At 46.5% G+C, this 25647-nt stretch overlaps 1 protein-coding gene across 1 annotated transcript in view; it reads right to left on the bottom strand.

The window, feature by feature from the left end:
- Positions 1–24158, bottom strand: part of MECOM (MDS1 and EVI1 complex locus) — a 346531-nt gene extending 322373 nt beyond the window's left edge. Inside the window, exon 1 of the mRNA XM_055723809.1 lies at positions 23995–24158. Coding sequence (XP_055579784.1) covers positions 23995–24031 — 37 coding nt within the window. The 5' untranslated portion in view covers positions 24032–24158. The remainder of the gene's footprint in view (positions 1–23994) is intronic.
- Between the last annotated feature and the right edge of the window lie 1489 nt (positions 24159–25647).

The following is a 25647-nucleotide window of genomic DNA, read 5'->3' as shown; positions in this document are numbered from 1 at the left end:
CAAAGCAGGTGCCAGCTGAAAATTTCTTTGCCAAATATTCAGTCATTGCTAAATCATTTTACTCTCCCCCAAGCAGGTTAATCATGATGCCCATTTCAAGTTTATTTGTCTTTACTCACTGCTTGTTTATTGATTGCACTGGGACCCTTTTCTAATGAAGTTACTTTGCTCAAATAAGGTGCTCAGCAGTGACTGAAAAACAGACTGCCTGAAGAGGCTGGGTCACAGATGTAGGGAGCAGTTAAGAGCCTTGTAGGAGAAGTACATAGTGGATACAAGAGCCAACTTCCCCACTTCACTGAGAAACAAGGTGTCTCCAGCAAGGTGCATGGATGGGGCATTGCTAAACAAAAAAAAAAACATTTTATTTCTGAATCTGAGCCCAAAGCAAACCCAAATCCACCTCAGACCAGCACATTTCCACTTAGATGTGCATCTTCTGACCTGCAGGCTACTGCGCTCAGAACAAGCACCCTGTCTCCGCTGGGAGCCGGCTTTCCAGGAACGTGGTACCCACTCCTCCTCACATCCTCTTCCTGGATGTCTGCCCCATGCCATGCTTCCTGCTCGTCCCACACTGTTCTTGGCCGGATCCAGCACCTCCTGGATCACGCAATCTTTTCCACTCTTGGCTGTCTGAAGCCAATTAACTTTGTGGGGAACTATGCTCTGTGGCCTCATTCAACGGTAACATCAAGGCTTCAGCCATTTAAGACTACAGATGAACTTGTATTATAACACCATCTGGGTGCAAATAATCCTGCCCAATTATTTTAGCAATTGTAAGAATATTTGTCCTGCTCCTGCAGGCACTAGTAGTGCGTTACCCCTCTGAATCTAATCACAGCATTGCAGCCTAAGCAACAGGTGCAGCAGTTCAGAATTAAAAAGAATGTTATCAAGCTGCATTTCAAGGCACTATTTGGAGTTTCTGGTGAATCCTGGAAGCCAGGTTGCAAAGATAGTCTTCAACAAATTGACTGACCCTGATCATCAGGGCAAGTGGGATTTCCCCTTACACAAACCAGCAAATGCACAAGCCCACACCAGCGTTCTACCACAACTCTTTCATAAGAACAACAGTCTCTGGATGCCTCATCTACAAAGTCACCATCCAGTCCACTCTCATTATTGTTCTCTCCCAATCAATATATTAAATTGCTTTTTAAAATCTTCCACATGCAAGGCATGACATTTCTCATAGTCCCATATAGAGAAGGAAATTACCCTGAAAGCCAGGGTAACCTCCTGGCCCCTCAATCAGGAAGATGTGTAACCATATACTGGGGAAACAGATGCCAGCTCTTCTGAAGACCTGCCTTGGCCAGCACCTATCCTGCCACATCCTTCACCCATGGTGTGCCCCATCGACAGCTCTGCCCAATGCCTTGGCCAAAACCACCAGCAGCACCAGGCTACAGGGCCACCTCCAGCCTACAGAGCCCAAACTGGGCTACAAAGTACCTGCTGTGCCTCATACCAGGTCCAGCACCAGTGGGAATCACCAGTGCCTGCAGAGCTGCACCTCTGCAAGTCCCATCAGTGCTGCAAGCCTCAGCGGGGACCCACAGCCACCCGCATGGGTGCTGTCACTGTGCCATGAGAGAGGCCCCGTGTGGGACAGCCAGGTGCTTTTAAGCCTTTGCAGCCCAGCAGCAGCCTGGGGTCAGGAAGAACCAGTACATCTTACAATGAAGGGAAGCCGAGCCAAGCTCTGGACCAGCCCCTCCCCAACACAAGGGCATTTGAAATGTTGATCAAGAACAAAGCTCCCTGTTAATAACAGCTTGTTTTGTGCAATGAAAAATGTGCAATATTGGGTTCACAAGCTGAATTCCAAACTGCTTGGCCATTTTCCCTTCAACTTCCCAAAGTTATTGAAGTGCAAGAGCTTGGCTCTCTTTATAGCGTTTGAGTGACTGGCACATCATTCAGTCGTGGAGACTTGCATCCCCCATCGCTGCTGTGTCTGAGGGGAGAGTCAGCTCTTGTATTTGCACATGCTGGCCAAGTTCAACATCCACTTGTGCATCTGTGGGACAGCTAATTTCTGCAGAGCCCTTGCGTACCAGCCTCCCTTATTTTGCTGTGCTAGGGACTTCCTTCCTTTCTTGCTCCTTCCAAAAGCCAGTCAGCTCCATCACCAACCCTCCCACATACAGTGACTGACCCTACACACAGGTCTGGAATACGGATGTGGGAAAGTCACAGCTCTCAGCATCTCCCAGACTCACAAGGGTCAGAGGCACAAGGGAAGGCCCGTCACCATTAGAGGCAAAAGTGATACCTTCATCCTCATGGTAGATGGTTGTCTGCTGATTGTAGATACATGCAACACCTGCCAAGCAGAACGACCACCTTGTGTCCCAAAGGGGTAAAGAGAAAAGCAAAGGGGTGGGGGTGGGGTTCAGCCTTGAGGAAAGCCCAGGTGAAGTACCACTCCACTCCCAGCACAGATCCTTGGTCCCCAAACCCTTCTCTTGCTCTAGCCACTAGAGAGCACTTCTTCCCTTCCCTTTTATCAGTCAGGCTCACAGATTGAATGTTATCAATTGACAGCTTTAAAGCTAAGGAATTGTATAAATTAAATACAGTCTGCAGCAAATATACTGAGGAGCTAGAATTTATATACACACCAGATATGGGAGCTCTTAGTTATTACCCACTTAAGGCTATGGCACTGATGAATGGTAAGGCCACCCTATCCCTGAAGGCACTTTTCATTACCCACAGTACAGGAATATTGAGAGAGTGTGTGTATGTATCCAGCATGACTGCTCATTTCCATAGTTCTCCATCAGGTTTGCATTCAGTTTATAAAATAAAAAATTACTCCGGGGACATATTTCACTCATTCCAGAACACTTTCTCTCTCCCTCTTTCCCCCAGCCCATATCCTGGCTGCCTCTCTCCTCCTCCCAGCCCCGATACTGTAACAAAGCCTTTAAATCTGATGGTGCTTATTAAATAAAACAACTTCATTACTATCAATATGTAATGTTGTGTACTTCAGCTTCAACCAAGACGTCTGATCCCTTTCTGCTCCTGACCTTTAATGGTCATCAAATCAAAGTAATTTTTGTCAGCTCACTACAGCTCTGACACATGCCCAGGTCAGGAAGATGAAGGGACACTAATCTACCCTGTTACCCTGCCCATTGTTTAATACCTTTTTCAATAGAATCTAATAACTGGAGAAATGCCAGTTTTCTGTCTAGTTTAGGTTAAAACCTCTTTCGTTGAAAATAAATAATTATGGAACATTCCGAATAGCCCAGGGTTTACATAATTGGTTCCTCTTAGACAGAGTAATATACTTGCCTTTGAAGTTTGCAAGGAGAGGAATTTAGGAATTCAAATCAGTGGCAGTGCTCCTGAGTGCGCTCTGCTCTCCACCTTGGAGGGGCCAGCGCCAAAGGAGGCTTAATTGAGGGAAGTGAAAACCACTTTCGATTCACCAAGGTAACACAACAAGTGCATTGCTTCCTCTGAATTGAGGAGAAAATAGCAGGAATGCTTCCACTCAACAGCAGCTATTCCGCAGGCTGGGACTCAAGTCCTTTGGGGGGAGAAAAAAAAAAAAAATCTATCATAAAATAACCAGTAACGCAGCACCCTGTGCATAAAGACAACAGGAGTGTTTAGGTTCAGGCATTACTATTTATACATATTGTTTCCCTAGTGCTAAACAAAACAGGTTTTCCCATGCCAAAGCAAGGGACTCTGCCAGGAGAGCTAGACACCCTGTCTGCATCAGACAAATAGCTTGACCTATTGACGGGGCAGCTGGATGCAGCAGTATTTTATAGCGGGCTCACTTTGCTAATGCACTTGCATCGGGCCACTCTCAAAGCAACCCCACGCTCCGGAAAAAAACTAACTGCAGCTCCAAAACATCACATCAAGGCAGATACCTGCAGTTCTCTGGAAAACCAGCCCTAGCTGCATCAAGCACAAGGGCAGGAAACTAGGAAAACATTCAGGGATTGCCAGTTTTCACATCAGCCCTGCCTTCGCATTTGTGAAAAAGGGAGGCTGCAAATCATATCTGCCCAGCTTTTGAAAATGCTAGTCACGGAAGCTGAGCAGAAAACACAGAAGGATGTTTTTGTTAATTACCTGTTTCTCCAATATCCATTCTTTACCTTAAGTCATTAGTCAAGTAACATAGCAGGCAGGTAACAAAAACCAGCGACCGAGATTTATAGGGCATCTCCCAACCCGAGGGTCCCACAGCAGCTTACAGAGTTGGGATTACATCATGCCAGAGCTCTTCAAAGGCTGAAGGGCCAAAACCACCCTTGGTGCAACCTCCATCACACCACAGGCGCTGCTCTGGGTTGCAAGGAGCTTTGCAGATCTGCAGGGATAGGCTCCATCCCTCCCAGCCCCCATCTGAGGTGAGCAGAAGCGGGATGCGACAGTACAGCTCAGCCTCCCTGCACTGCCCGTGCAAGGGAAACAGGGAGTGATGCCATCAGCTCCAGGGGAGTTATTCGGGTGTAACTTAGAGCAGGATTTGTAATCAATCCTCACCCAGACACTTACTTGAGAAGGAATTCAGGGTTTGGCTGTATGCACACTAGAATCACTTCACAACCACTGAATACATTTATGGTGTAATTGAATCCTTTAGTGATTTTTATTAAAGGAAAACCTTATCCATTTAGGGTCAATTCTCCATCATTAAAGTTAATGGGAGTTTTGCCACTTACTTAAGTGACAGTAGGGCTGAGGAGGGATCAGGGCAGGGCGGATCACTCCACGCACTGCATCAGCAGCATCTCTGGCTGTCAACCCCTCAGAGAGTCATGAAAGGAGTATTTTTCCCTCTATTTTGGAGAAAAGTTTACTCTTAAAAGGAACAAATACAAAACCTTGATCAGAGGCCTGTGACCAAGCTTTGCTCTCCTCCAGGCTGAGGTAAGTCCAGAGGGAAGCTGCTGGAAGCAACGAGGAGGCAGTGTTGCCCTCTGCAGCAGTCAGCACTGGACACAGAGAGGGTTCAGCACTGCCATTACATGCTTCCCTAAGATTGGCTTTGCAAGACAATAGCATCTACTCTCCAGACACACAAAGCTGAAGTGCAATATATTCTTTTGATTCAAAAGTAAGCACACAAAAGCATTTTTCCTCATAAACTGCCATGCAAACCTTTTCCCAGCCAGCCATTCTCTGCATCTGATCCCACATCTGGTTGCCCTAAGTGGAAAACACTGGTGAGTTTAAACGGCATGGGTCAATTCCCATAACCAAGAAGGGCATAGCCTGGACCACCAAATCACAGCTTATGAGTCTTTCCTAGAGCATTCTGAGATAAAAGATTTTGGGTTTATTCAAACAAAGCCAAACCCTGCTGATACCTAATTTTGCTTCTATTACCTCATTAATAACCTACAGACGTTTGCAGCTTACACTTCTTTATGTCTGCATTGTGGTCGTCATACACAGGCACAAGGGCTATTTCTTGTTGTATTTGTTTTGGGTTTAATTCCCAATTCTAGTCTATGCCTCTGCCGCCTTCACAGGACTGGGCTCAATTAACCCTTTTGTGTTCTCCTCACAACAAGCAATACACAATCTTTTAACTGGTATTAATGTATTCATGTGAAAATATTCATTGACAGCTTTACGTAGTGTGGTGATCACTAGAAGTGGGATTTAAAGTACGAAAGCGGCATTTAGTACTTAAGTTAAAGGCACGTTCGCATGTGACTTAATTGTGAACATGTTTAACATGTATTTGCAGCTTAAAAAAACCTATATATTTAACAAATATTTTTCTTTTTGGTCAGACTGGCAAAACCAAAAATAATTTAATTTGACCATGTCAGGTAAACTCTTTAAAAAAATGTTTTAAATGATGGATAAAACTGTTTACAAGTTTTTAACTATAAAATATTTCTTTTCTTCTTGTATCTTGCCAATATCAATAAAGAAACAACATGTATAAATATATATAAACAGACACTTGGCATAAGAACACATTTCATGAAATATGAGTAATAGAGCAAGAAAATTCAAAGTATATTTCTTTTTTACTGGATTGTGAATGGACAGGTTACCGTAAAGAATACATTATGTGCAGATGGATGAAAATACAAAGTGAATGTAGGATATGAACAGGGTGTTCATTTCCAGGTAGAAATACAAACATTTTGGTTCATTTCAAATCTCACTTACACTGCGCTATTTGGTGTCATTTCATTGACTCCCATGTATTTGGACTTCAGTCCAGCAAAGCACTTAAACACATGCTTAGCTTTAAGCGCACAATAGTCCCCTTGAAGTCAAATTAAGCACATATTTACGTGCTTTGCTGGATTGGGGCCATACTACAGATTTACACAGATGTAAGTGAGCTCAGATGAGCTCAAGCCACAATGTTTGTGTCCAGATTCAAATCCAATTGGCAAATGCTTTCAAAAGCCGGAGGTATTTGGATTAGGGGTTTTGGTCCAAGCCAATCTGTAACTTTAGTACCTGAACCCGCATTTCTTGTGCGCCCAAGACTCCCATCGGCATTAGTGGAAGCTTTGGAAGCACAAGAAGTACAAGAGCAAGACCTCTGGGACTAAAGAGCCAATTTACTTAAACCCAAATTATAACATTTTTTAACCTTCAGATTAAACCAAACTCCCACCAGAATTCAGCCCTCGCTCCATTACATTTCTCACCCAGCAGTTGGATTTTTTGTTTATCGTATTACTATTGCTTTTGGCTAGCACTTGCTTTATTATATAACATTAACCTAGGAAAAACTAATGGGCACCATCAAATAGCTGTTAACATAAAGCACTTATAAACAAGCACCATTAGTGAACCAGCAGAGAGCACAGGAACTCATTTACATTACATCTGTTAATGTTGGATAAACACAGATTTACAGCTTTAAATGGCAAATGATGCCTCAGCCTGGTCAGAAAATAATTTCTAGGTTTTTCACAGACCAGTCCAGCACCACATGCTGAACCCCTAGCTACAACGTGCTAGAGCTTACAGTCACACACACGTTTGCTCAAGCGCATGCACCAGTCTCTAACGTCACCTGCCCGTTTACCTGGGGCATCAGACATGCAAGTCCCCTTCCACACGTGCATGGAAAAAGTCATCTTCAAATCATCAGGAACAGAAGTTATCACCTACCACTCTGTGGCTCTAGCGTACCTTACACGGATCAACAGGTTCCTGCTTCTGGTATTGCTCAGACCAGAGGTGGCTGCTGGCTCTGCGAAGCCTGTGGTTCCCATAAATGTGGGAAACACTAGCACCGACAAGGGAAATCCCCTCAGCCCAGCACTGGAGGAATCACAAGAAGCTAGACAGCCCTTTCAGGAATTCCTGCCCTCTCCAGAGGATGCTCCTCAACAGCAACAGCCTCTAGCACACACCTCACCCCCACCGTGGTCAGCAAAGTCCCTGTGGCACAGCACAGCCAGACTCTGCTGGGTTTATTAGACACTCCTACAGGATTAGCACATCTTTTCTTGCTTATTAACCAAAACCAGAGTGAGATGGTGCTATTCGATCACCTCCATTGCTGCAAATACAACAGGCAAAACTCTCCCCGTCTCCATTCTCATGCATTATTGACCAAGGCAGCATGAAACTGAAGAAACACACTGGCTTCTGCTGCTGACTTGTGCAATCTAAACCCACAGCCAGAAATATTTTTTTTTCTTTTTTCATATGTATTTCTATACATTGAGGGAAGTACACAGAACACAGCAGAATCAAGGAGCTGGAAGAGGAAACAATGGAGGCACTGGCACTCAAGGCTGTGGCAGGGACAAAAACAAGCTGTAGCATCCAACAGTTACTGTCATAACACTTTAGCTGTGGATGGGGAGACTGTGATAGGAACAGAGTTATTCCTCATTCCCCAAGCTAATCACTATCATCATCTGAAAAACACCAGGGGATGGCGTGCAGGATATGTCTTCCTCTTATTGCTTTAGGATTTTGTAGCAAACACTGACAAAAAATCTGTGCCAGTAGACACAACACTAAATAACTGAAAATTTTGCGGGGTTGGGGGGGGACACTTATTTCTCAAGAAAACATCAGAGTATTTCTTGTAGCCTCTATCCAAATTCTAGGAGGAATAGCATTTTGTTGATACCAGTTCTGGGATGACACCTCGAGACTGCTTTCATAGCATGCAATTACACTGAGAAGATGGAAATATTCCCAGTTTCAACTTCAGGCAGCACTAGGGGAAAGCGAGGCAGCAAAGAGGCAGCTTCACACTGTCCCAAAGCCCCAAAGACAAATCACCCCTGGCCCCAACCCACCACCAGCTGAGCGGTACCTGGGATGGCAGCTCCACAAACCCACCTGGAGCAGGGTGCAGCGATATTTTCCATGGTATCCTACCAGATGAACAGCAAAACACTTGGCACAAAGAAAATGTCTTCTACCCAGCATGCAGCCAGCCTTCACATTCTTTAATTATCTTGCAAACAATCCCAAAACAGAGCGCCCAATTTCACCATGATGTGACACAGCTGAGTAAGTTCCTGCCTAGCTGCATGGAGGTCAAGCTCAGGAGCGGCAGGACACACGCTCACAAGGTCTCTTTTTTCTTTGTACTGAATGATCTTCACTCTTGTATCACCCACCACCCCCACCTCCCATCACTTCTCAGGCCATCTGGCAAGTAAGGTGCACAAGCATACTGGGTGAGTCTTGGAAAACCTGAGAAATCCTGATGCAACCACAGGAAGAAATCAGCTGGGCAGCCTGGGTTCTTCAAAGGCTGCAGAGGACAACGTCAGGTGGTGCACGGTCCCAGCCTGTTAATGCATAATTATAAAAGCAGATGTCCTTCTCTTCCACACTGGTTGTTGGGTTTGGGTTTTGTTTGCTTTTCCTTAAAAACAACAACAACAACAACAACAACAACAAAAACCACCACCACACAACTTAGTTAACTGCCTTTCCTCACTTGAATGTTCAGGAAACCAGTAATGCTATGACTCAAGTCTAATCTTTTGCTTCTCTTCAACTGGTGTTGCACGCCTCAACATCACAGAGTGGGGTTTTTTTTAAGATATTATATAATTTTTTAAAAGCCACCAAGATCAGCGTAGCTGTAATACTGCAAATATATGCTAAAAACTGATAATGGCACCCAGGGCTAGAAAACACAAGTCACTGATGCATAGTCCTGATATTTCTATATATCAGAAAGTGGAATGAGAGATGAATAGAAAAAAATAATGTTATATAGCTATGAAAACAAGCCTATAAAGATATTCACAGAAATTAAAGTCCAGGCTGTCTTATTGTGATCCTATACTCTGAAACAAGTAACACTCACGGAAGAACACAATCCCCAGGAACATTTAGAAATCCAAAAGGGAGAGAAAACCCCTTATTTTAAAGAGCTGTAAATATTTTCCACTTTTAAGCATTAGAAGCTAGAGAAGATCTTGACAGAGTGAAGACTGCCCTGTGTCTGCTTTCTCCCCACCCTGGATGGATCCCAGGATGAACAGCCAGCAGAGCTGCATCAAGTCCAGCCCCTGCCAAAGCCGGTTCTGATCTCACACCAGTTTAGTTCCTTGTGCTTTGCGGCTGTTACTTTAGCATAGTAAGGGGGGGAAAAAAACTCTGAGCCTGCACTATCTGTGTGATTCCTGCAGCTGACAGGAGGTATGGCTGGGCAGGCCACATCTGATGGGCTGGGGAAAGGTCTGTCAGCTTCTGCCTCTCTGACAGTCAAGGGAAAGGTATCTTGGAGAAGAAAGGGATAAGAAACTCCAAGAGCAAGAGAGTTTGGCTGAAAACCCCACCAGTAAAACACACTTTCTCTTGCTAGCCTCCTTCAGAATATGTCTTCAAGCTATTGGCAGATTTGAACACACAGAAAATATCTTTTGCTAAAATATCTTCTGTATCGAGATGATCCAGATAATTTCTGAAATTGTCTTCTTCCCCATTAATGTGTATTCTCCATGTATTTCTATTATTTCAGTCCTGTGTAAAAATACAGCAGCAGAGGATAGTGTTTGGACATAGCTGTTTTTCTAGCCATTCATATCACATTTATTTCCTTTCCTTTTTGTTCTTTCCTTAACCTCTTTTTTACTGCTCTTAAATTCCTTGCTTTCATTTTTGCAGAAGTTCAGCCTTCCAGCCTGCTCTCCGGTGCTGTTAGACATCAGCTCAAGCTCAGACTTATTACTTCTGATATGTCACTCCGCAGGCAGGGAGCCTAAAGCAACACTGCTCCCTCCAGCCCTCGCAAGCTTCAGCTGGATCTTCACCGACCCACAGAGCACAGCTATTTCTGCAGAGCAGGAACCCAGAGGAAGAAATATGTGGACCTGAAGAGTAAGCCCAGCACCCTGGTTCACACTGAGCCTCTGAAACAGGAGACTAAGCAGGAGGTCAGGATGCACGGAGATGATTTAGCCATATTAAGCTTGCTGAGATCATGCATATATTTATATCTGTGTATGTACGTGTGTATATATATGTATATTCACAGAACTGGTATAGCACTGGGGAGAGGAAACCATGGAGAACAGCATATTCAGGGCCTATTTTGTATTTGAAAAACACTGATCATCTCTTCAGTCAGATGTCCTGAATTACTTTAACATTCCTGAGCAGAAAGGTGCCAGAAGAGCTGATTTGTTTGCCTCCTTTTGCTCAGGGGTCTGACAGCAGTCCATCAGGCATGTCCCATCTCCCAGTCCATTCCCTCACACCATCTCTGCCTACTGTCTGGTCACTTCCATCTTATTTCCAGTGCTATCTTTGAGGGTGACAATGAGAGATAGCCTTTTTCTTCCAAGGAGATACAGAAGACTGGCAGGACAAGACTGATGGTTAGTGGCTGTCGTATGCACAAGATACATAAGCAAAGTGGATGAAAAGACATCAAGTATTTTTTCATTCTCTTCTCTGTGGCACCAGGAGGGGCAATAGTTTGCAAAGGAAATACAGCCATCGGAATGAATATTCCTTTTTTCTCTAATTTCTTCTCCTTTTTTTTTTCCCTTTCCCACAGTGGCCTCTACATTCCCTTTCCTCATTCAAGCTACATAAATAGTACTGAGCACTGATGAGGTCTAAATTCTGTTTAAAACCCCAGAAAGGGCTTTTAAGGTTATATCTGAGTCCTCAGACCAGTTATAACTGGAAGAAGAAATGTCCATGATTTAGTATCTAATAAACAAACCGCCAAGGTCAAGACGGCATCTTCTCCCATACCCATAATCACTTCCCTCAACATTTTGAGTTGTTGCATATATCAGCAGTACTCCCTCTAATGCCTGGCCACATTTAATTTTCCTTCTATAAATGACTTCCCAAAGAGAAGTGGGTGTGAATTATTACATTGTAAAATAGATTTTTAAAAGATGAACCATGCCGAGTGTAAAATAACTATTTGTGTGAGGACAAACATAGCAGAGATTTATCTTGTAAATCCCATCAAAGGAATCCTGGATGTAGATTTACACACACATATCTTGGCCAAAAGGCTGAAAGACATGTGATTTTAATAGCCTCTGTTTTGGAAGATGAGCCTTGAGATTGTGACAATCACCTCATCTGTAAAACTCAGGGCTCTTAAAGGTATTTCAAATTAGAAATGCTTCACCCTCCGAAAATAAGTGTAAGCTGCTCATCCCTGGACCTGGCTTTAAAAGGACTATTCATCCCAAGGGCTACCTGGCCATGCTGGGCTCAACGTACAGCTTTTCACAGCAGAACGGAGTGCCACTGCCATGCCCTGCCCAGAGGCCTGATCCAAAAATCAAGTTGTTTGGGAACCAGGAATGCATGGCACTGCTTCCCACAGCAGGTCCACGTGCTGTGCACAAAGCTGTAGCTCCTTGGCTTCTAACATTTCTCCCTATTTACAAAATATTATATCTAAAACCATTGCACTGGTAACAAAATTGCAATCAGAAGTTAGGAAATTACTAAATAAAGCCCATTTTACCACCTAACTTCAAGGAAAGCCATAAAATTATCAGTCCTCTCTTTCCTCAATACATTTTCTTCGCAGTTTGTGATGCTCCGTGGGATATTTCTCTCTGTGAACTCCATGATGGTTTGGCTCCAAATTATCTGAACATAAAACTGAGCTTATGAAGCCTCACTCAGAGGTTGTGTGGACCCTTTTTATTGGCACAGACTTTAAAGGAACTTTAATAAAACTTATAGGCTTGGGGGACTTTTTGGTTGCTGGCACTTGCCAGCCACACTGCTCACATCACTCTTGCAGAGCCTGGGTGGAAAGTGGGCTGGAACCACAGCCTGGGGATTTTATAGAGCTGGATTATCTGCCGGTATTGCCCTCTTCCTTCCCGGTGAATCTCAGAGTTATTTTCTTTGAAAGCAAGTGGGTGATGCTGCAAGGATACTCATAGTTTAATGTAGCTTGATCACCCAAGGTTACAGACACAGCCAAAAATAATAAGGTCATCCAAAATGGAGCCAGGGGGCCATTTGCTGGCAAAAGTAGACAACTGATGGGATTAAAGCTGAAGCACATCCACCCATGTGCAAGCGAAAGCCTAGAACTCCACAGTCCTGACTCTGTGGACTTTCCTCAAAGCAACTATTTCTCCTCAGGGTTTTATTACTGCCTCCAACGATGCTGTAATTGCATACGTAGGGCAGCAGGCCCAAAGTTTAATCTGCATGTCTTAGGGCCTAAGCTCCGCGCAGGCTGCCCATGTTTGCACAGAGCTCAGCACAACAAGCATCCAGTCCTGGCTGGGTTCTGCGGTCGCTGCTTTAATTCAAGTCATAATAAATAATAATGTCAGGTTGAACATAAATCTTCTGGGTTTGGTCCATGGCTGATCCTTCAGCATGGTGCGTGTGAAAGCACTATTTGGGAAGCTTTGCTGCACCCCATCCTAGATCTAACTCTGTTCTACCCCTTCTGGCTCAGTCTTCGTTCAGTTTTCACTTGGGGCATTGGTTCAGTACAGCTAATTTCACCTTTTCTCTCATTCTGAGCCTGGTCACTGATGTTAAAGACACTGCACAATTTTATGTCCTCAGATCTCTCTGATCTGCATCATCTGGAGTGACCTAGTACATCATTTCCTCATTTCTTAGTTACCTTGGCTTTATCTGGTATCTTCCATCATGCCGTGTACCACAAACTCCTGGACAGTAATTATTCAGACAAAGCATAAATCCTTAATAGCTCTTACGCAGGCAGCCAGTGACTACTGAGATATTGCTTACTATAAGAACTGAAAAAATCGGGACAAACGTATAATACTGTTTACCTTTTTCAATTAACAAGTTTTCATTAATGTTGTGAATTACTATTACCATGACACGGTAACAATGAAACAACAAAAGTATAAAGCAGTGCTGTTAACTCAGATAGAGCTGATATGCCTTTGCTTTTCAATGTTGTGTATTCTTAGACCAATCCTCTATGCCAGTCCCTGCAGCCAAAAATATATCAAGAGCCTAAAAAAAGTAAAATAGAAACATCACTTCAAAATTCTTTTGAACATGTTTCCTTTTCTCCCTTTATGTAGAGCCACAAAGACAATGGGAAAGATTAAAACTCACTAAAAGCATTTCTTAATTCCTCACCAAGGTGCAAGTAAATAAAACATGCCACAATAAGTTCAAATCACAAAGAGTTTTCAAGAGAGAAAGGTTAATCATTTCTGTCAAACACTGGAAATGTTCAATGGTTTTAAAATCAAAAATATAAGCACCACTGGTGACTCAAACCATGTTTTAGACATGTTTGGGTAATTTTTTTCTAGCGGTCAGTGCTTGCCTCTCACATACCTTCTGTTTGTCTGAGGTGAAATCAGGAGGCATTAAACAGAGTGCTTATAAGAGGCACCACGTAATTTCAGCAGGAAAGCTATTTGTTTAGAAGGTACAAATTGAGGCTGTTTGGAGAACTGCAGTCCTTGGGATGCAGAGCTCTGCAGCACAAGCCAGGACTGCTGGACAGCCCCCCCCCCCCCCCCCCCCGCACCCCCCAGGTGCCTGCTACAGCCTGCAGCAGTCCTTTGACCCATGGGAGGGATGGAAAGCACAGGGAATGGATGGGGCACAGTGGGAAACAAGTATGTGAAGTCACCACAGTCCCCCCATCAACAGTGTTCATATTTCATTGTAATAGTTAAAATGACTCTTAAATGAGGCCAGATTATAGGGCCAACCTAATTCACTTAGACTGATGTAAATCCAGGTATCTGTTACAACATCATAATGTTGGGGTTCACCACCAGAGCAAAAGCTGCTGATAACCGCCCCCCCTCCCCAAAAAAAAGGACAAAGAGAAGCAGATTCCTCCTGGCCAGACCCAATCCAAAGCCCGTTGAAGTCGGTACGAGCTCCTTCAGCTCCAGTGGGTTTGGGATAAGGCCCGCGGTGAGCGCTCAGCCAGCTCTGCTGCCAAAATGCAAAATCCTTTTCCATTGGCTTTGCCAGTTTGGTGTTAATACATGTGTGAAGGAGCTTGGGGGGGCAGAGGGAGTTGAGGGTTATTTTTTAAACTGAGGAATGATTCCACTCTTGCCAGCATGCGGACTTTGTGCAAAAGAACAGGAGAGGGGGCAGGAGATGTTTTTCTGAAACTATCAGCTCCCTGTCACATCATCCCAGTGGAAGGTGGATATGTCCATCACAGGACCCCTAGTTCCCTAGGTTAGTGCCTGCTCTCCACTGCAGATGGGCAAATCTGGAGTCATGGGTGGATGTGAGTACAGAGCCCTACTTGCTAAACCGAGGTAAGGGGAAACTTGATGAAACTTGGGATGCAGGAAGCAAAACATCCCTTGGACACAGGCGAGCCCCCCATCCCAGTATAACAAGACCTGCTGAGAGTTGGTATCATTTCAATCCCATTTTCCCTAGTAAACAACGTTGCCCTGAAGCACCTTCCTGTTTTTTCTATCATTCAGGTCTTTCCCTGCTGACAAGTTTTTCTCATTGTACATGTCCCATACAAGATGTTTTTGCCCCTTTGGCTTTCCAGGGGAAGGGCTCTGCCTTCCTGTGGCTTTCGGAGCATGTAGCCCGGCCAGTCTCCGAATTAGTCTGGGGCCTTTGCAGGCTGCCACAGTATAAACAGTTTCAGTAGGGCACATGTTATACAGTAAGATCATGCGAAACCAAACATTTTCCCACTGCACACAATAAACATCCATAATAAATTGCATTATACAAAATATATTTATGGCTAATTTTTTAATTTAAACCACCTGGGAAATTTTTGTTAGATTGGTTGATATGAAGGTCTCAGTATTCTGGTAATCTAATGACATCTAATAGACAAAATAGTATGATGTTACAACAGTCTCAAAGCTTTCATTTTCTGTAGCCCTCTCGGAGATCAAACTGGCAGAACTCATATTTTTTGAAATTTTATACATAATTGGTGATGCAATTGCCAAAAATAACCTATTCATAGAAGTCTTGCTCTTCTGGTTTCTAACTTACTGTAATCACAAAACAGAGCAGCGCCCTGCTTTGCAATGGAATATGGGTTTGGGTCAGGGAGCAAGGGCTACGGTTGTGTGGCAGTTTCCATTCTGCAGATTATCTTACAGGCAATTTAAATTTAGTTTGGAGTTTAAACAGGACTAAAAAGTAGCGCACCCATACAGACATACAAGCAATTCTTCAGAAAAGGAATAAAGCCATAACTTGGGTATATCTCTTTTCTGAACTAAAATTCTGCTCCAGTGTAAGATTTTCTAAACAAAAGCTGTTGGTGCCAAAGGGGACAGAACATTTCCACTGCATAAATTAAGCCCAGACCTGTAATCCTTCCACCACAAAACTCTCATGCTCATCACAGATCAGCCAAGGTTTCCAGAAAGACTAAGATCATTGCAGATCTTGTTGAGCCAGCCTCTCTCTAGTCAATACAAATCCCAGCTCGAACCATGCTGTGTATCTGCAATGAGCACTGGAAGCTTGGTAGTTGCTGGACTCGTTTTAAAGTGCAGCTGATACCTTTAGCTACTTCCTTGCCTCCTGTTGTTCCTAGGACTTGGAGGCCATGTGGTACATTTCAGCCTTAACTTTGAATTTCCTTTATTTGGAGATCAAACTTTGACATTCCCTTAAGGTAGTGGGGTTTTATGTCGTTGCATATATCCTAGTTTAAAAGATAATGCTTCACTGAAACAGACCACAATATTAAACCCTGAAATAAAATGAATTGTATTTCACTTCCCAACTCCTGTTGCTGGATTAGCTCACATTTCTTTCTCTTTGTTACATATTTAGCATTGAATACAATATTCATTGCAGCCTAGCTTCCCTCCTCCCACATGGCTCTGTGGCTGCCTTTTCTTCCAGCAGCCCTGGAGAAGGGAATGTCTGGCTATAGCCTGGAAATGCAAACAAAAGGGAGGGACATAAAGTCAATGAATGACCAGGCAGGGTGGCTTTATACCCTCGTAATTTGAAATTTTTTTTATTTAAAATGGCAACGCAAAGAGACAGAGTCCTGAGGACAACAACATCCACTTCTTAGCTTCTCCATCCCCTTCCCCACCTTGCTGTTTCTTTCACCTAGCTGAGTTTATCTGCCAGCAAACATCTCCCTCCAGCAGCCCCTGCAGCAAAAGGGGCCCCGGAGGTGCTTTCTGATGCTTATTGGTCCATATCATGATCTCTGCTGGTCTTATCTGGTTCCTGGTCTGGCTGTTAAGAACTGCAGCAGTAACCAATTGCACATTAACATGGCAGAACACACTGGAAAGCCATGGCAGAACAGTAGCCAAACCTCTGTGACCCCAAACCCCCTTCTCTGTATCCTTACCTCAGCGTGTACACCCCATTCCATCTTTGCAAAACTCATCTTTGCCTTTGCCTTTACACTCAGAGACAGGGCACCCCTGAACCCAGCATGACTCCAGGGATGCCTGTGGTACAGGTAAGCAGTGGTAAGGATGGAAAAGACTTTGAGCCAGACATTGGTTCTGCATTGCCTGAGTTGAACCCAGGTTTTTTTAATGGCCATTTAGTTTTTAAGTGCATTCCTGTGATCCCAGCCTTGAGCTTATGTCTCCATTTGAAACAACACAGCTTTAACTAGGTGCATAGATTATAAAACCAGGAAGAGGGGTCTGGTTTGCCCCCCTGTACAATATAGGCTACAGGAATTCCCTAAATTAATTCCTGTTTGGATTAGCTCATATCTTTTTAGAAAAACAGACCTTAATTAAGACAAAGGAATTCCAGTGATGTTGAAATCCACCCAGCTCTTGGTAAATTGTTTTACTGGTTAAATACCTTCACTACTTAGAATATAAACTGTATTTCTAATCTGCATTTGTCCAGTTCTACCTCTGCCTACTAGATAATACAACATTTGTATCTGCTAGTCTGAAAACCATGTATGATTAAAAACCTCTTTCTGTTCTTCATAAGACACTCCTTGCCTAACTAAACTGAAATGATGTAAAACTGATTGTATCAAGTTACGGCAAAAGAGCATTGAGTTGCTCCAAAAAAATGACAGCAAACATAGTTAAATTTTAAATAAACAAATATCATGAATTCTTGGTTGGAAACCTAAGTGTCTGAACAAGCCCTTCCAAAGTTAAAGTACATGTGTTTAGAAAGTGGTTTACTGCAAAGCAAGGCAATTTATGTGGACAAGGATTCATCAGCTGAGATTTATGAAACTCCATCTGCTTCCCCACTGCCCTTTCCTCAGCCACCCTGGGCTGGAGCAACCACCGATGCTTTCCGTTATCCTCCCGCAGCACGTACCTGTCCTGACAGAAAATTCATTCCACTTTCTTCTTGAACAACTTACACAACTTCATCAGGGAGCTGTGCTCCCCAGGACAGCCAGAAATACTTTCTCTGTCAAGACACCTTTACTTACACATGAAGTCAATAAATATTTGACAATGAATACTCCCACCACAGAAGTAGGCAATTAGTGCATTTTGGAAGCATCCCAGGGAACAACACATAGGCTTCTGTATACCAACTCTGTGTTCCCTATACACACCCAGATTTCAGAGCCTGTAGGTACACAGGCTGCAAGCACCCCTGTAGCCTATGCATGCCACAGTCCCTCTCTAAACCAGTACATACATCAACTGCAATCGCAGATATCAAATGTATTTACTTGCCTTTCTCTCTGTATGTGCACGTACATATATAGGTATTTTATACATATATATACACACGCACAGAGAGATATATCTCTGTGCATAAACCGAAAGATATGTCATGAACACACACATATGCACACGTATACAGTAAGCACAGACACATACACACTTATGTGCACTTAAATAACTAGGTGAATAGGTGAATATGAACACTAATAGCCATTTATGGCAACAACAATGAAAGCTGTCCCTGGAGCCCGCCTATGGTACAGCAGCCAAAATGATTGAGTATGTACAGGGCACCGCTGCAGCAATGGCACTCACATGGGCCTCCTTTTAGAAATGATTAATATTTAACCGACTTGGTGAACCTGGCTTTGGTTTTAGTTATGATTAGATAGCAAGGCGCACAGAGCCGTCCCACTAAGGACATCGTGGGATGTCTGAGCAGCTCCACTCATGCTTTGCAAGAAGACAGACAGAAAGTGAGAAGGGGAGAGAGGGAGAGATATGAGGCAGTAAAAAAAAATCCCTGTGCTCAGCCCCATTTGTGTTTGTTTGGAAAGAAAAGGGGGAAAAGCAGCCTGAGAGGCCGGTGTAATAAGATGCTGTAGCTTTCATGAAAGAGGTGAAATAATTTTAAACACAGACACACAATGAGTTTATTTATTTAGAAAGTTGTTAAATAGAGTCTGGGAATTCAAATATTCAATGTTGACATTGTACAGAGCTGGCAGGGAGCCAGCCCCAGCTCTCCAGAGGGACCCAATGGCCACGGCGCCCAGGCCCTCGCCCCTCCCAGCCCACTAACTAGGTAAAAGCCATTAGTTATACCCACAAGCAATATCTGAATCCGACTCAAATAATGTTGCCTCAGCCAGCCAACTTCAAAGGCGTGTAAGTGTGTTTGGCTTTTTAGTGCTGGAACTGCAGCAATATGTCACACTTTTGAAAGAGTTTTGTAAACAGTTCCTTCCCCTTTGTAGAAACATTTCTTAAGTTTCTTGTACCCCATGTAAACAGCGTTAATTAACAAGGGTTACATTTTTCATTTACAAGCAGGGCTGTATTAATAATGAGCTTGCCTTTTGGACCGTCTTTTTCCTTTATGTCCTTTCTCTGCCCTGCACCATGGCTGGCCCGGCACTGCCGGGGAGCAGCTGGAAGGCACCAGGGAGCTCGGCCATGGGCTCAGCCCCAGGCGGCGTCACCTACTGCAGCACCACAAAGTTGGTCCCAAATTGAGTGGTGACTGTTGACCCCAAGTAAGAGACGGTGGGAGAGAGAGAAATAGAGATGGAAAGGAAAGGGGAAAGGGGAAAGGGGAAAGGGGAAAGGGGAAAGGGGAAAGGGGAAAGGGGAAAGGGGAAAGGGGAAAGGGGAAAGGGGAAAGGGGAAAGGGGAAAGGGGAAAGGGGAAAGGGGAAAGGGGAAAGGGGAAAGGGGAAAGGGGAAAGGGGAAAGGGAAAGGGGAAAGGGAAAGGGGAAAGGGGAAAGGGGAAAGGGGAAAGGGGAAAGGGGAAAGGGGAAAGGGGAAAGGGAAAGGGAAAGGGGAAAGGGGAAAGGGGAAAGGGAAAGGGGAAAGGGAAAGGGGAAAGGGAAAGGGGAAAGGGAAAGGGGAAAGGGAAAGGGGAAAGGGAAAGGGGAAAGGGAAAGGGGAAAGGGAAAGGGGAAAGGGAAAGGGGAAAGGGAAAGGGGAAAGGGAAAGGGGAAAGGGAAAGGGGAAAGGGAAAGGGGAAGGGAAAGGGGAAGGGAAAGGGGAAGGGAAAGGGGAAGGGAAAGGGGAAGGGAAAGGGGAAGGGAAAGGGGAAAGGAAAGGGGAAAGGAAAGGGGAAAGGAAAGGGGAAAGGAAAGGAAAGGGGAAAGGAAAGGAAAGGGGGAAGGAAAGGAAAGGGGGAAGGAAAGGAAAGGGGGAAGGAAAGGAAAGGGGGAAGGAAAGGAAAGGGGGAAGGAAAGGAAAGGAAAGAGGGAAGGAAAGGAAAGAGGGAAGGAAAGGAAAGGAAAGAGGGAAGGAAAGGAAAGGGGGAAGGAAAGGAAAGGAAAGAGGGAAGGAAAGGAAAGGAAAGAGGGAAGGAAAGGAAAGGAAAGAGGGAAGGGAAGGCAAGGGAAGAGGGAAGGGAAGGCAAGAAGAAAAGGAAAAGGAAAAGGAAAAGGAAAAGGAAAAGGAAAAGGAAAAGGAAAAGGAAAAGGAAAAGGAAAAGGAAAAGGAAAAGGAAAAGGAAAAGGAAAAGGAAAAGGAAAAGGAAAAGGAAAAGGAAAAGGAAAAGGAAAGAAAAAGAAAAAGGAAAAGAAAAAGGAAAGAAAAAGAAAAAGGAAAATGGAAAAGAAAAAGGAAAAGGAAAATGGAAAAGGAAAAGGAAAATGGAAAAGGGAAAAGGAAAAGGGAAAAGAAAAACAAAAGGGAAAAAGAAAAAGGAAAAAGAAAAAGGAAAAGAAAGGGGAAAAGAAAAGGGAAAATGGAAAAGGGAAATGGAAAAGGGAAAAGGAAAAGGGAAAAGAAAAACAAAAAGGAAAAAGAAAAAGGAAAAGAAAGGGGAAAAGAAAAGGGAAAAGAAAAGGGGAAAAGAAAAGGGAAAAGAAAAGAAAAGGGGGGGGAGCGACACAGAGAACGGGAAAGAAAGAGAGCGAGAAAGAGAGAGAAGGGAAGGAGGGAGAGGGAGGTGGAAAAAAGAAGAAAAAGCAGAAAGAGGGAGCGAAAAGCCACACGCACGCTCTCTGCCCTGAAAAGGGTTAATGAAGTGCCTGGTGAAAATGTGCCCGGCATGTAATGGGATTGTCTCGCCCGTCCCCGCAGCCTCCCGTGTCCGCAGCCGCCGCGCTGAAGCCACCCGGGGACAGGACAGCGCCGCGCCGGGGATGCCGCGGGGCCGGGCCGAGCCCAGGGCCGGCGTTCGGCGCCCCGGTGCCCGGTGCCCGGTGCTGGGGCTGTGCCGAGCCGCTGGCAGCCGCGGCGGGGACGGGCGGGCCCAGCGGCGGAGCTGGGGGGGGCACCGACACACGGTGTCAGCGGCAGCGGAGGCGCGCTGAGGCCGAGGTAATGGTGAAGCGGTGGCAAATAAACAGCATCGCTGCGAGGGCCGGGAGCCTGGACGTGGCAAACGTTTCCCTGCTCGAAAACAAATTCCCGGACAGAGTCTTAAACAGGCAAATAAACTTGCCAGCTCTGTTTTTCAATCAAGCCTTTTAAGTACTAGACTGAGGCAAATTACAGGCGCAGGAAAACCTGCTGAAACTTAGGAAAGTGTTATTTTACTATCTCAGATGGTTAGAGGGATCTGGATCTACCTTGACTGCACTAAATTGCCTGTAAAAAAGTGGTGATAAAGTGTAAAAGTAACAAGTGCCTCCTTATTCACGTGTGTTCCCCTAATCTGATCACCTTCTGTCTCTTTATGAGGCTACTGGGTGGCAGGGGGCTACCTCAGGCCGGCTGCAGGGCTGCGCCGGCCCGTGATGGGGCGGGGGTTATTCGGGGATACGGTTTCACCAGACGGGCACAAACCCACCCGAGTGGAAAAGCAGCTGCCCCGGGGGCCGGGTCCTGTGCCGGCGCGGAGCGGAGCGGGATGCCCGCACAGGTGCAGCGCGGCTGCGGCCGGCCGGGCCCGCATCCCTCGGGCCCGCAGCGCCGGGCCCCGGCCCCGCTCTTGCCGGCCGCCTCCCTAAAGTGTGGCGAGGAGAGACCTCAGCGTGGCTTTTCCCTTATTTTTACAGCTGGGCATTTTGAAAACTCAATAGCTATTCCCTGCGTAGCTCTTTGTGTTTCTTCTGATTATTTTTTACTTTTTTTTTTTTTTTGGGGGGGGGGGGGGGGGCGGGGGTGGACGACACCAAAGCCTCAACATTATTTTTTAGCAATTTTACACCAAGGTCAAGAAAATGCGCGCTTCAGGTAATCTGCCTTAATTAAGAGGACAAAGCTTTCCTGGGTATTAGCGCCAGCCACGCAGTCGGGGCGATTTTACCTTCACGCACAAAGCAGTAAAAGTGCAATAATAAAAGAAGCACGCTTGATCCCGATCTGTACCGTTTTCCACGTAAGAGGGTGAAGGCTACAAAGTATTTTCTATTCCCAGCCCAGCCAGAAAGAACTGAAAAGCTAAAAACTTTTCCTTTCGAACGACTAAATTGCAGGGGTCGCCTCTAACCCTCCTTTCCACTTGCCATGAAACTGAGACGCTCTTAGGGGTGAAAGAAACAGCTTTGCGAAACACATACCAAAAAAAAATCCCAGCTTTTTAAAATATTATTTCCTTTATGAGCGGATTGTAACCGAAGGATTATTTAATGCAACGCATCTGTCTGGGGTGGAAAGTGCTGCTGTTGCTGCTGCTGCTGCAGCGAAAGCCAAGACGCGCAGCCCAGAGCAGAAACTTTGCAGACGGTCGGATCTCGCCCGCGGAGCAGAAGCAGGAGCAGGAGCAGGAGCAGGAGCAGCCCTGCATCGCTGCGCAGAGAGGCAAGCAAGGGAGAGGCAAGGAAACCTGACGGATTTTGTCGGGCACGTGAGATTTTTTTTCCATAATTAGCTCCAAAGCAGGGATGGCAACCTGGAGATTTAACATTTGTTTCCAAATTGTGGGCGCTGGATTATCCACTTTAATATCACCTAATCAAATGCAGGTTGCTGCTGTTATTGTTAGGTTCACAGAAAAGCTGATGATGATCCGGAGACATCTTTCGCTTCCCTTTTTCCACGCTCCTCTATTATTTTTTTCCCCTTCACAAATAAAAAGTAAATAACCATCTGCTTTTTACGTCACGCAACTTATGCAACATTTCATCTGACTTTTTTTTTTTTTTTTTCGCCTGCCCATTTTTTTTTTCACTCGGGAATGTGAGTTGCCATCGCCATGGATATCAAATGAAATTTGCCCAGATGTGTCAGAGAAAATAAAGACATCAGCTGCTTTTAAAATAGGACGCGAAAGCTGGCAAAGTTTTGTTGTTGATTCCCTCTTTTTAAAAAAAGAAAGGAAGAAAAAAAAAAAAGCGCCCCAACACTGCAGCAGTTAAAGGCAAAGATCCCTATCATAAAGGAGAAACAGATGGGGTGAGCGTAAGACAAATAATTAAATAAGTCGGGCTTTGCGTGTGGACGGCCGAGCCCTCGCCTCGCGGAACACAGACCTTCGGGCGGCCAAACTGTATAAAAAGTGCTGGAAAAACGCCTGAAATTACAACATTTACATCAACTTTTAGCGGGTGACTCCAGCAGGCTGGGAACTGCTCCGCTCTGCCCCCCCCCTCCCCCCCCGGGTGTCCCCGGCGTGGGGCATCCCGGCCACGCGAGGCGGCCCCCCCCGCCCCGCTCCGCCGCCCCGCGCACGCTCCGCTCCCACGCGCGGTTTGGTGCCGGGGGGGGGGGGGGGGGCAGGTTTTGGCAGAAGCCCGCGGCAGGGCCGTGGCGGGGGGGTGTCCCCGGTAGCTCCGCACCGGCTACCTGCGCCCGGGCTCGCCGCCTCCCCCGCAGAGCCGCCGCTGCCCCTCCGTGCACACGCACACACACACACACACGCACCCCCCCGCGGCCCCCAGCCCTGCCGGCAGCCGACAGCGCCCACTATAGGGCCCGGAGCCGCTCGCACCCCCCTTTCCCGACCCCCCCTCACTCCAGCCCCCGGCAGCAGCAGCAGCAGCAACTTCCAGCGCTCGCCACTGAACTTTTCCTCAACTCCTTCCCCACCGCCCGCCGGCAGCCCGCAGCCCCCAGCCCGGCTCCGGCCGCCGCGCCCCCCCCCCCCCCCGCTCCCCGCCGGGCCGGGCCAGGCCGGGCCGGGCCGCGCTGCGGGGGGGGGATGCTGCAGGTTGCCCGCGAGCTCCGCGCCGCATCAGACATGTCTATGCAACATGGCAGAGAGGGAGGGTGAAAAGCCAAGAGAAAGGGGTATTGCACCTACTTGCGGCCAGCTTCCTCGCCCTGCCTTTGGATCGCATGCTGCCAGTCCCGCGGCCGATGCTGGCGTGGGGTTGGGGGGGGGGGGGGCTTTTTTTTTTTTTCCTCCCGGAGCTTTTCCTCCTTTTTCGCTCCCCCTCTCCCTCTCTCCTCTCCCTCTCTCGCACACACACTCTCCCTTTCTCTCAATCCCGGCTCGCTATCTCTCCAGCATTGTCAGTTTGGACACCTTCGCACATGCGCACGGGCGGCTCCCCCCCGCTCTTCAACATTTCAGCGCCGCCAAAAAAAAGTTTGCAGCGATCCATCACCGCCGGTGGGGACCCTGACAGCCGGCACCGGGGCCGGGACCGGCCGGGACGAGGCGGGCAGCCTCCGCTGGGCTGCGCGACCGCGGAGCAGCCGCTTCGCTGCCTGCGCACCCGGGAGGGGTTATAGGGGGGAGACCCGCGCTCCCGCCGGGGCAGGGGCAGGGGCTGGGAGAAATTACACCCTTTTTCTGCTTTAATCTTTTTTTTTCTTTCTTTTTTTTTTTCAACGGGATATTTATGCTGTTCTGTGTTATTTCAACATTTACATAGTTTATTCTCAACCGGCCGCAATTATCGTAGATCTCTGCATATATACAGATAATTTGATAATATGTTTTACTATGTATGAGTACCATTAAAGCGCACACTTCCCCAGCGTACACGCTTTTCCCCCACCTTGAGCTCGGTTCAGCCACCACCAGTTCGGCAGAAAAAAAGCTCTTTTAAAACAGTAACAGCGACCGCTCTAATCTGTTTTAATTACAGGGTTTGCCAATCAAAGAGGGAGCGCGCAGAAATTGGGAACTCCTTTAGGGGATGGCTGTGTCCGAGGTATGAATCAATCCAAACTACATATAGATTTTCCTCTGGTACAACCTCCTTGCATTAAACAGTTTTGTTCAATACCTTCCATGCGCTATTTATGTTCCCATTAATATCTGTTGCAAATCCTGCCAGACACCATAAAAGAAAATTACAATCTTTCAGACTCGGGGCTGCGCCAGTACATACACGCTGCTCAACTTTTTGTTTTAATAAAATCTTCAGCATCTCCCCTTCCCCCTTCAACTCTCCCCCCCCCCCTCGCCTCCCCGGCTGCCGGTGCTGCGGGTCGGGGCCGCCAGCGGAGCCCCCCCGACGGCTCGGCCCCCACCGCCCAGGGCCCTCCGCACCCCACCGGTGACAACCCCTGCGCGTGGGGCGGGGGCACTGCGGATCCCACGCTGCTCCCCCAAACGCCCGGCAGACAGGCGCAAGCACTTGAACCCGCTCTGCGGAACCGTCCTCGATGCCCGTCGTTATTTTTAATTTGCAAATTGGATTTAGTTGTTGTGTTTTTTTCAGGGCCACGCAGCTGCTCTGTGCCCAACCCCCCACCACCCCACAGCGAGGCAGGGGTGCACAAAAGGAGCAGGAAGGACAGGAGGGCCGGGCGCTGCGAGGCTGCTCACACGCGTGGGGCTCGGCCTTCCCTGGTCGCAGACCCCCTGCAGCCCCCGGGGTGCTCAGCCCGGGCTGCCCTGGGCGCAGCTGGGCCCCTCTTGCCCCGGCGGCGGCAGGGAGAGGCTCCCCGGCTGTGCGGGGGATGCGCGGATGATGCGCGGGGCCGAGCCGGGGCTGCCCTC

The sequence above is a fragment of the Falco cherrug genome, chromosome 11, assembly GCF_023634085.1.
Source record: "Falco cherrug isolate bFalChe1 chromosome 11, bFalChe1.pri, whole genome shotgun sequence".
Taxonomy (NCBI): domain Eukaryota; kingdom Metazoa; phylum Chordata; class Aves; order Falconiformes; family Falconidae; genus Falco; species Falco cherrug.
Note: the sequence above shows the minus strand (reverse complement) of the source record. Positions and strands in the feature narration are given on the sequence as shown.